The 12,330-nt window shown below is 39.4% G+C and overlaps 1 protein-coding gene across 1 annotated transcript in view; it reads right to left on the bottom strand.

Moving 5' to 3' along the window:
• Positions 1-12,330, bottom strand: part of HEATR5B (HEAT repeat containing 5B) — a 47,118-nt gene that overhangs the window by 25,165 nt on the left and 9,623 nt on the right. Inside the window, exons 8-20 of the mRNA XM_081905337.1 lie at positions 11,670-11,919; positions 10,662-10,817; positions 9,472-9,722; positions 8,511-8,622; positions 7,896-8,048; positions 7,228-7,327; positions 6,490-6,599; positions 5,355-5,518; positions 4,337-4,512; positions 3,318-3,423; positions 2,587-2,777; positions 1,838-1,997; positions 132-321 (exon numbers count right to left, since the gene is read on the bottom strand). Coding sequence (XP_081761463.1) covers positions 132-321; positions 1,838-1,997; positions 2,587-2,777; positions 3,318-3,423; positions 4,337-4,512; positions 5,355-5,518; positions 6,490-6,599; positions 7,228-7,327; positions 7,896-8,048; positions 8,511-8,622; positions 9,472-9,722; positions 10,662-10,817; positions 11,670-11,919 — 2,119 coding nt within the window. The remainder of the gene's footprint in view (positions 1-131; positions 322-1,837; positions 1,998-2,586; positions 2,778-3,317; positions 3,424-4,336; positions 4,513-5,354; positions 5,519-6,489; positions 6,600-7,227; positions 7,328-7,895; positions 8,049-8,510; positions 8,623-9,471; positions 9,723-10,661; positions 10,818-11,669; positions 11,920-12,330) is intronic.

Here is a 12,330-nt window from a genome sequence, read left to right as displayed (position 1 = left end):
GGCTGCAATCTTAGGTATCTTTGTTTGGAAGTTGGAAAAAAATTGATTTATTTTTAAAAATGTGTAATATAACGTGCACGCAACTTAACAGGAGGATTATGACCCTCATTTTTATTGCTTTGTACACTAACCTTGCAGCTCCGGGCCAACAGTTGTTATTATAGCACCTAGACATCGACCCAAACATTGGTGTACTTCTGTATGTGATGGAGGCACTGTCAAAAGTAGTGTGAGAACCAAAGACAGAGTAGGCTCTACGTATCCACGGTACATTGGTCCACTAGAGTCCACTATTAAAGCAAGCGAATGGAGAGACCATGTCTGGAAGAATAATTAACAGGTTAGTCATATATCTTTGGCACAGTTCACTAAGACTATGGTAGGGTATGGTTGCCACTTTAGCACAGCGGTTCCGAGTCTTCATCACATTATCTCTCTCTCTCTCAGGCTTGGAAAAGTAACTCTGAAGCCCCACTTTCTGACAATTATTAAGGAAATCGAAGCACAGACCCTGCTCATGTCCCACAGAACTAAAAAGGGAGGAAGCAGAGCCATCAGGGCCCACAACATGGTTTAAGTTTTCTGTTAAGTGGACCACCAGCACTAACGTTAATGAAACACTAACAAGTAGTAAAGGTAAAGATAAAGGGACCCCTGACTGTTAGGTCCAGTTGCGGAACGACTCTGGGGTTGTGGCGCTCATCTCGCTTTACTGGCTGAGGGAACCGGCGTACAGCTTCCGGGTCATGTGGCCAGCATGACTAAGCCGCTTCTGGCAAACCAGAACAGCGCACGGAAACACTGTTTACCTTCCCGCTGGAGAGGTACCTATTTATCTACTTGCACTTTGACGTGCTTTCAAACTGCTAGGTTGGCAGGAGAAGGGACCATGCAATGGAAGCTCACCCGTCGCGGGGATTCGAACCGGTGACCTTCTGATTGGCAAGCCCTAGAGCTCTGTGGTTTAACCCACAGCACCACCCACGTCCCTTCAACAAATAGTGGGGATACCCAAATTATGAAGGCATTTTTATTCCCTGAGACTTCAGGAGTTTGATAATGGGATGCTTCATCTACAGCAACAGTATTTAAACTTATGTATTAACAAGCTGTTAGTATTTTTATTTTATTTTTTAGCATTATGCTTTTACTCTATGTGGTATAATTTTCAAGCTCCCCCATACTGAAATAAGCATGTGTAACTTCTAGGTATGCCCACTTGAAGAAAGATTTGAGAATTTCATGGTAGGGAAATGAAGTAGAATGCTATCAGTTAATTCAGCTGGAACAGAGTGTGGATGAGACAAGATTTAGGAGACTGAATCCAAGCAGGTTTGACTGGTGAGGGAAGAAAGGTATAAGGGGATTATTGAGGGTGAAAAGCACTTTGTCCAGTTACTTTGTCCAGTTTCCCAATTCAGGCATTTAGAAGAGAATTCTATCTTGCAGGACTGTTCGGAAGGTATGAAAGGGAGGGGCACACAATGATCATATACGTCACCTAGAGCTCATTATAGAAACAGTTGAACAGAAAATAATAGAGAAATAAAGTATGGCTGGGTTGTGCGTAGTACCTGCTTAGAGTAGCGCTTATAGAGAAACATTTTCAGATTGTTTACCAAATAGGTAGCATGGCTATTTATAACTGAAAAGTGGTTGAAACAACAAAACATGGGTGCTTATGCTCAGAAACCTTTGTTTAAAAAAAGTTTGCAGAATTTTCTGCCTGATTCTTTTGCCATTCATAATATTGTTAAAAACATCTGCATACAGAATGAAGCATTAAAAAGTGTATAATCCTTATTATACTGTGCTGAATATTATACATCTGCTTTACCTGGACTTCAGGGGATGTTCCATCTTGTGCCAGTGCTAACAGAATGCTGACACTGGTTTTCAAGTGCTGCCCAGAACCTATTCCTCCAACGTAGCGGTGGAGACAGCCAAGAGCCAAGGAATGGCCTGTTCTTGCCACGACGTCTCTAGCAGATTTCAGCCTATCAAGATTTTGGTAAAGTTTAATTTTTGTTAAATCTGTAGCTAATACCATTTTTGTTGATGTCAAATAAAGACAAACAATCCAATACAGTAAGTCCACAATTTACGTAAGGGTTACCTTCCAGAGATTGTGCCTAAAGCCAAAATCACATATAGTCAAAACCCACTGGGTTCAATGGTAGGTGGGATTGTCAAAGTCATTCTTCCTGGAACCCCACCCATTTTCCTCCCCCCCCTTTTGCCACACCCATAAAGCTGAATGTGCACAAGTTAAATGTGTACTGTATTATTTTTCAAGATCACATAAAGAGAAAACATTTCAAATGACCAAGGTAGGCAAAAGCAATCAGCGCCTTACACTTAAATGCTTACAGCCATGTTACTTCCTTCTTAAGGTATTAAGAACCAAAATTAGAAATTATATGCAGTTTTTAAGCTGTGCACATTTTCATATTTGCATGCATAGCAAAACAAACTATATTCAACAAAAACTATATTCGATATAAAACTATACTCCCCTGTCACACAGGGCAATGATAAATGGCAAACAAAATTCTCCTTTTGCTTCAAGCAAAATGTTCAACGTACTTGTCAAAGCTGTACTGAGCCATTCTGGCAATGAAAGTTGCTTCTCCCACCACCTGTGCCATTCTGCCAAGAGCTTCTCCTGCAGCACATCTCAGAATGGGGTTAGGGTTGTCAAGGGCCCCCATAACTAGTGTCAAGGCAGACTTGCGAACTTCTTCTGGCCCTAAAGTACTTTTATTCTCAGCTAAGCCCTTTAACAGAAGACAACATATAAATATTTACAGATACACACCATATAATACCCATATTCACAACTACTGTTTCTGCAAATGACTTTCCCACATTTCCAGTCAGGGAAAGGTTTAAGCTTTCACACGTTTTGGCAGATGTCACATAACCAGAAGAATAAAGGTGCTCTTCCACTCAAAGGGGGGCTTTTTTGACTTATTAAAAAGGGCACAACACCTTCAAACTGTAGCATAGGTGATGCATCATATTTTGCATGCTGTGACACAGCTTCTGACACATCATTGTGCAAAGTCTTCCACTAAGGCTCACATAACAAGTTTATGGAACAGTGTTAATGGACTCCATTTTTAAGTTATCTCAGCACCTCTGATCCTTTGATATGGGGGCACTGATATTAGCGCAATAATAGTGATCAGAAATGAATTTGTATGCATACATTAACATTCTATGCCTCACAACTGTAGCCTTGTTATAATTACAGTAGGATAGGAAATATAGTACACAGCAAAAAGACAGCATTATACCTCTTAAAGCAGATTTACCTTTAATGCACTAAGAACAGCAGTAAAAATATTAAGCTGCACAGCTTGCTGACGAACACCTTTTGCCTGCTTGACACATTCTGCAAAATGATCCAACATCTGTAGCCTGTAAATACATATATTATGAGAAAGATATTCCTTGACGTGATAAAAGAGCTATAAAACCCACAGGCTTTAAAGGTGATGACTGTAAGGTGCCTCTGTGTGGCCAATGACTATGCCACAATGTAATATAATGTACTTCAAATTATGCTTTCAAGTGAAATTTGCTCTTGGACTATTTGTTCATCTAACAGTGCCATCAAATGAATTCACCAGGCAAGCTGCTGATAGCGTTGCTGCTGCTGCTACAATACAGAAGCTCCAAAACTAGGCTTGGCAAGAACTGTCCCCACTTACATAATGTGACTTTCCTTCCTCTTTTAACATCACCTCAACCCTCTGGAGAAGATTTTGGAGGGTGTGGCATTGCAGGGGTGAGGAAAGAAGGGAGGAGGGAAAACATTACGTTGCGTGAGCACAACAGTAAGTGTTGAATAAATGCTCTATAATGCAGATTATAAATAAAAAAGATAACACAAAATTTTAAACTTTTAAAAAGGTGGACAAATTTCTTAATAGCTAATTTAAGCCTTGATACTGTTCAATTAAATAGCACTATAATGACATATTCACAAACAGACTTTGCTGGGGGGCCTACACCTTAGTTCAGGGGCCCTAATCTGCCCCCTTGGCCCTGGGATCTTACTAATTTTGGTAGCAGCAGCAAAAAGAACGAAAATTAAAGTAGACAGTGCTACATTGAGCAAAGTCCAGTGCCCTGATCTGTATACTGGCACAAGAGTCAGCCTTTTCTCAGTCGTTTGATTAGTCATTTGATGAGCAGAGGAGGAGGCAATAATGACACTCCCCAGCTAATTTGCATGGTGTATGCATGTGTGTGTGGCTTGCAAGTTCAAGTGGGTTGTCACTGTGGCTCTAAGGCCAACAAAGGTTAGCCACCCTGGTTATAAACAGACCTGTGCTTGTAGGAAACATGAGGGAAAACCACTCCAAAGAGAGCAACTGAGGCATCTATGACTGACACTCCCAAAGGAAGAGGACCAGGAACAGCTTCACCAGCAGGGATGCGCAAATAAATGGAAGATGGATCATGTTCTAGAGCACCACTTCCAGAGGCACTGTTTGGCTGGAGCTGTAAAGCATCAGAACACTTGAAATATGATAAACATGTAACACTTATCGCTTCGTATTATACATTTTCCAAAGATTTTTGTTTCTAAATTATTATTGTTCAAGGGAACCTATATACTTCTGAGGTGTCTCCATTATTTCAAGGACAAAAAAGGAGATTCAACTCTAAGGCACGGATCCTAGCTTTTAGCACTGTGATGCTTGTTTTAAAGGAATGGGTTCTTCCATGACTGTATTAATGGAAGGAGCTTCAGTTCATCAAACTAAATACATCCATGGAAGGTTTGAGCCAGTATGTATAATTCAAGTAAAATTGCTTTGCTTGTGCCCAGTCACGTGGTTACCAGTACTGCACAGAACTCACATGATAAGGGCAATTACAGATCAAGCAGTCTCACATAAGCGTTTCATTTGGAAAGTATGAGAAGGAAACACACACCATGACTATACTATTAGATGCCCTACTGTAATACTTTGAGCAGCAACAGCAGCAGGGTCCATTGCCTTATTTCTTTTTCAAAAACATGCTTATTATGTGACTTTATTCTTTTCTAACTCTATGGCATCTTCGCCTGCTCTGCTATAGCATGCTTAAGAGTTGAAGTTTAGGGTTGACTCTGTTCTGGCATCTCTCACAAACTCTACAAGACACAACATTTTTCATAACTCTAAGGAAAATCAAATTATAATTGAGTCTAACTTAAACCTCTATATTTAGAAATCAGTAGAAGTATTACAAATATGTGCTGGTCACTGTAAAAATAACAACAGTGGATTTGCTCAAGAGCCTTGAAAAAGACAGAAAACTAGATGTTTGGGGAATGATTTTAAAGGATTTGATACCTGATCTTCAATTGATTTATGGTCTGTTTCCTGCAGCCAGGAGCCAAGAAGAACACTGTCATCATAATGGCAAAGTGATCTAAGCAGAGATGTAGTAGTATTAGCAGAGTTGTCTGTCAAAGTAAATTCTGCCACCAGCTCCCGAAGAAGTGCATTAAATGACCCTGAAGTAAAGTAATTGGAAGGGGACAACGTCAAAATATAATACATTTTACATCCTGTGATTCAACAGGCATTATATGAAACAGAAATAGTTCCCAAAGAAGGATGGTGTAGTACAGGAAAATCAGTACTAATATTATTCTTGGGAAGCTATAACCCGTGAGAAGCCCACATTCACCTGCCTGAAAAGTCAGGTAGTCTTGTACAGCTAGATGCACCGATTCTAGTGTCCACTGGCAAAGAGAACTCTACTGCTTTACTATAGTACTACCAGAGAGGCCCTCAAAGAGCACGGTGCCAAAAAACTAAAATCTATTGGGAAACCAGCCAAATACCAGAAAGAAAAGTAAAAGCTTTTTCAGGTAGTTTATTTCTCCAACTGAACCTCACTGAGACAGGGGTTGAAGAAATCAAAGGTACCATCCAGTGATTATCCTCCAAGCTGGAGTTCAGTCAACAGAAGAGTAGAGGAGTTGGATAGTTATAACGGAATGGTCTTGGGGGTGGAGTGCACATTTTTATTTCTATTTATTTATTATTATTACATTGTTGTTGTTTGTGTGTATAGAGTAGAGGGGCTTGGAGAGCATCTGAAGTTTCAGATATTAACTAGACACCCTGCACTCCAAGGCCAGGGAGGCTACTGCTGCTTGATATCATTAACAATCCTACATTGTATTTGTGAGTTACCCAGGACCATTGCTTAGAGGCACAGCTGGTATATGTATTACTGAATATTACTGCATAGGGTTATTTCTAATCTTTGTAAAGGTGTGCAGATGTGTATATGTGAGCACTGTGATTCTGCCAAATGTCCTCCAGAAAAATACATTATTTGTTCATAGAAATGCTACCAATCTTGTTACTATTTTCAATTTTGTGACTACTTTAAAGTTTTTAAAAGCCTACGTAAGAATATAAGGGATGTGGACCCAAGCATTAAGAGCAATAAGCAACAATTCAGTGCAATTACCTTCATATGTTTTTGGTGGTAACAAAGCCAAGATGTCATAAAGTCTTAATCGGACCATTGCTGCACTAGCCTTCAGATGAGCTCCATGGGCTTTTATTACAGAGGGAATGCTATTGTGTTAAAAAGAAGTCCAGATTAATTACTAGTAAAAATCATGACATAGTAAACTGTTGATGCAATGGCTTGTATTCAACATAATACTAAGACTAAGGTTCCATCAGGGGAAGGATTTCCCCTTGCACAACACAACTCCCCTGCGCCCCACAAAATCTGTTCTGGAGGTTCCTCCAAGCATCTAGAGCAGATTTGAGGACAGCATAGGGAGCACCCTGGGGGGGGGAGAGAAGTGGAGGGAAGTCCCATTGTGTTAGTGGTAACCTTTCTGGTAGGATGCACTAGGTTGAAGTCTAACTTTTAATACTGTTATAAGCAAGGTCTATCCCTGAGTTGCTATGTGATATACACACAATTTCATTTTATGCAGAATAAATTATTTTTGAAAGTATTTTTAAAGAAGATTTGTGCCTTCCATAAAACAAGAAATAACATTTAGTTTAAAAATGGAAATGTTAAAAATCAAAAAAGTAAGACAGGACATAAAATTAACTTTAAGAAGTTAGTGTTGATTGTTTCTTCATTTTGAATTTAAAATAAGAACTTCTCTGACTTTTTCTGGTTATGCAGACTACAGAGGATTTTGAGGGGAAATTGCTTCACCATTGTGGAAACTATACTTACTGAGACATCATTGTCATAGCACATTCTATAGGAGTCATCAGTTTTCGAATAACATCCTCTGTTAGAAGTTCGGGACAGTGAGCAACAAAACTTCTCATAGCTAATAATGAAAAATGCATTGGTCACATTTTAAACTATGTAAGCAAACAAGGAAATGTTAACTATCAAAAAGAAACTGCAGTTCAGCTGCTGGCAAAATGCCAGTGCTTTCCCTAATCAGCAGAGACATTCAAGAAGCCAAGTGAACCACAATGCCCCACCCATGCTATCCACTATTGCTACCTGTCTATATTGTTTCAGCCAAGCTTGCATTGCTATAGGAAGGACAGGTTGAATCGAATACTACCCCACTTGTCTCCCTCATCAGGCATCTTTTCCTTAGGAGCCACATGTACCACTACGAATGAACCTTTTTTTTTTTTACTCTCTCAGCTTTCTGAATAAGCCAAACTCTTACGTTACCTTTATACACTATTTACTTGCGACATTTATATCCCAGCATTCCTCCAAGGATCTCAGGGCATTTTACAAGGCCCTGTGACACTGGAAGTGGAACTTGTTCAAGGCCATTTAGTATTCAGATTTGAACATGAATCTTTTCACAATGTTACAGGTAAAACCGATTGAAATAATTCAGGAACTGTTAACTGTATCTTTGAGATTCTTACCACAGAGAGCTCCTGCACGTCCTTCCAGTGTTACTTGCCATGTGAAGGAATCTCCACGAGCTTTCTCTGCTTCCAACTCCTTCAAAGATCGGGGAAATACATTTCGCCACAGCAGTAACATTTTGGGAAGATGGTAACGAACAGCAGACGGACCTAAGGGTAAGAAGGCAAATTACTGTAGATTTTAAACAATTCTCAACAAACAAACAAAAAATAACCAAATGACACTAAAAATACTCCAATGCCATTATTGTGTGCTTTTCTTTTCTTTTTTTTAAAGTCACATTTTGTATGCCACTTTGGCCATTTTTACAGTACTTGGAAAGGTAGCCAGTAATCAATGTAACTAATGCATGTGATGTAAGATTATAGGAATATTTGTATTTTTACACACTATGTCTTTAGCATTAAAAGTTTAATCAAATAAAGCTAATTTAAAGATCTTTAGAAAGTATCTCCCCAGTTACAAATATGAACTTCTGAAGAGCTTGGTTTATTCTGCTGACTATAACAACTTTAAGGAATTTTTACTGTCAAGACTAATCAGACAACCTTATTAAGAATACCAGGACTGTCCTACACCACAGTGATAAAACCAGCCGCTGTTTTACATACCTAAAGTCATCAGAGCACCAAGCAAAAGCCATCCAGCCTGGGTTCGCTGCAAAGACAATCTGCTATTTTGTGCAGCAGATCGTAAGAGATCCTCTGCAATGCTAACAACCATCTGAAAACAAAAGGAGATTGTTGCCAATTATGTGCCCATTTCTAATCACACATTACGTGCTAACACAAAAGTTTGCATGTGTCACCATGGAGGCGCAATACTTTCAGATCTTTAAACCTGAATGTCACAAGAAGTTGCACATTATTCTCAATTATTTAGTTATTTAAGGAATTAGCAATAACACTTCCAATTTGGGTTCAAAATAACACACGTTACGCCAATATGGCATAAAGTGTAAAATGGCTGTGTGACTTTACTCAACAAAAATAAAATATTTACAGAAGAGTAAAGAAAACTAAAAACCCGTGTATATATAGGGTACCCAAACCAACTTTATTTTAAAGTTGCAAGGAAATGAGGAACCCTAGTATTACTAAATAAGGAATGGGAAATGGTAGTAGGGATTTGGCTGCTGAAACAGTGGCCTAGATTAACCAGGGGAATGTTTGGATGCAAATGAACTCTTTGGGTCAAATGAAAGCAGAAGGATAGTGAAATTTAGGAAACAGATTTAAGAGAAAGAGTAATGTAAGGAGTGACGCACTAATTATTTTCTTCTCTCATTGACACAAGAGAGGTCAGAGTTTAGGCACCTGGGCTGACATGGATATGCCATGGCCCGCAGGTGATTATACTGGTTGCTGTAGCATCTTTTCTTCTTCTGTTTAAATGCATTTTATAGCCAGGAGGTAGCCAGCCAGACCCTTTCCAACAACAAATTGGTGTTTTAACAAGTGAATGTGTTTAGCATTAGGGCAGCAGAAGCAAACTCCATTTTATTTCTGTAGCTATTATGTTGTTAAGATTTGAACTTAATATGCAAAGCCACATATGTTCATAGTATCTCACCTTTCCTTTTGCATGGGGAATGCCCAAAGGACACTGATGAACTCCACCTAGCAAAGCAGCCATTGCAAAACTGTAACCACTAACAGCTTCTGGTGAGGTCTTCAAATTATTGAGCCTTTCAGCACACCGGTCCAAGAAAGGAGTCACTTGGAAAGGCAAGGCCACAGCTACGCAACGCAGGCACCATGCAGCCGCAAGTCGGGCAGCCATGCTTGGATGAAGAAGAACTGAAGTAACAGTCTCAAGCAATCCTGAAATCAACACAGACAACAGTGAGTCTTAAAGGGAAATCAATAATGGATTCCTATACTAGGATATACTCTATACCATTCAGTCCCCTTTCACTCCATCTAATAGTAAATCAAGCTGTCTAAATATTACTCAACAGAATGAGATTTAAAATTAGTTTACTTATGCTTTTAAATTTCCATTTTATTTCTCATTTCAATAAACACACAATGAGGCATTCACCAGAACTCTCCAGACTCTAGGTTCTTATGGGGAAAACTATATTGATAACTACTTGGTGAAATTTTGTAACTACTCAACAACTGTATACACAAATACATTTATATTAGGTAATTTGTTTAGCTGTTATGGGTGCAGGCTAAAGAATCTCAGAATTGCTTACATTCTGCTGAAACCAGAGGCAGTAAATGCCCTTGCATTTTTCTAGATTACATCACATGTCTTGCTGGGTTTGTTTTTCATGCCAGAATCAAGTGGTAATCAAGTAAGCTGGCAGACAGAAGTGGATGTTATAATAATAATAATAATAATAATAATAATTTATTATTTATACCCCGCCCATCTGGCTGAGTCTCCCCAGCCACTCTGGGCGGCTCCCAATCAGTGTTAAAAACAGTACAGCATTACATATTAAAAACTTCCCTGAACAGGGCTGCCTTAAGATGTCTTCTGAATGTCAGGTAATTCTTTATCTCTTTGACATCTGATGGGAGGGCGTTCCACAGGGCGGGCGCCACTACCGAGAAGGCCCTCTGTCTGGTTCCCTGTAGCCTCACTTCTCGCAATGAGGGAACCGCCAGAAGGCCCTCGGCGCTGGATCTCAGTGTCCGGGCTGAACGATGGGGGTGGAGACGCTCCTTCAGGTATACAGGACCGAGGATGTTGAACAGTACAATTCTATACAGGCAACTGTATATTAAATTACAGTCTTAACAACTTACCTATAGAAGGCTCTTGTATGAGAGGTGAAGCAGTGGCACTTAGGCTCTGAACTAGGCTCCCAAGCTCCTGAAGGGCACAAACCATCACATGCTGACTTGCAGCAACTTCAGCTGCTCCTGATTTGTTTTCAATATTAGCATCATTCACAACTGATTCTGGCAAAGCAGTGGGAGAAGAGAGAGTGTCATCCAGCATTCTTGTAAATTTGAGGAGTATTTAGAAGAGTATCAGTATAAAGAACTATAGAAATGCAAGAGTTGCTTGTACACAGTAGCTAAGAAACTGAGCTGCATGTGTTTGTTTGAGATGCCACAGAATTTAAGAGACAACTCTTACAGAACAGAGATTGGTTTAGCATACATTCAGATGACTTGCTGGCAACCTACATTAAAAGCCGCCTTTCAATCACAAGTATTTTATATTTCATCACAAGAGAGCTACTTTCGGATAATTACTGAAGGAATGAGAAAGTATTATCAAGGAATATGCCATTGTTTCTATATTTTCACCATGGAAACTTAGCTTATGAAAAATGTCTAATAGTGATGAGTCTGAAAACTGAAGGGAAAGAACCAAAGCATTAAATTCTCTTCACGATTACTGATTTTCCAAGTTCTGACTCCTACTTACTGCCAGTTTTAAAATATTTTTAGGAATTAGATCTCTGATCTCAAGCACAAGTAGCTTGATGCCCATATGCCGCATATGCATGTGTTTTTTTGGGGGGGGGGAGCTGTCCTAAACATTCTTCATCTTCCGAGTAACCATACTTTTGTATTTCATTGCTGTGGTGCAGTTAGCATTTGATATATATATTCAGTCAGCACAGCTAGATATTTTAGAGTGTATTTATGGATTATTACATACTGTGCCTGCACTTCAGTGTTATGAGGGCACATAATATTGTTTGATTATCTGTCATAGACCTTTTTTTCACAGCTTTAAAAATTCCTTCATACTTATGGGACAGGAATATATTATGTTGATTTGGACCTTAACATTCTTACCTACTGCCTTCATCTGTTTACCAATTGCCTGGCATATATCTTTGGCAGCTGCAATCTGTGCCTTCTCCCCCAATAAACTTCCTACAGTGGCTCGGAGGATGAAGGAGACACATCTTCGAGAGTACACCGCTTCTACATGAGTCTGCGTTGCCCGAGGGTGAGAAACCAGATCTAGAACATGTGACAAGAATGTAGCAAAATTGCGCTCCAGCCACTGACCTCCTAATGTTGTGACAAAGACAACGTAAGCCTGCAAATTCAAAATACAAATATCACAACCACAGAAAGGAAGGATTTGTACACATTTCCATAATAGAGGGGAGGGGCAAACAAAGGGAAACTCTAAAGAGAAGACTTAAATGACCCTGGTTTTATAAGATTTTGAGGCAAAACAACCATATTTTAGGGATGGATTCACATATATGATGTCTTCTATCTAATGCTACCACAAGTAGAAGGAATACTTTTGGAAGCGCAGTCCTCACTACCATTATGATTCACCGCTTACCTTGATTCATGATGAACGAAATAAAAATAAATGGATATTTTCCCCTTTTCTGACCCTGGAGAACCCCTTCTCCCACCACAATATAGCAATATTTTCAGGAACTGCCAGTCAGACAAGTGCAGTAAGCATCTACTCTGTCTAACAGCAGCCCTT

The sequence above is a fragment of the Podarcis melisellensis genome (assembly GCF_964234715.1).
Source record: "Podarcis melisellensis genome assembly, chromosome: 3".
NCBI classification, from domain to species: Eukaryota; Metazoa; Chordata; class Lepidosauria; order Squamata; family Lacertidae; genus Podarcis; species Podarcis melisellensis.
This window is presented reverse-complemented; position numbering and strand designations above follow the sequence as displayed.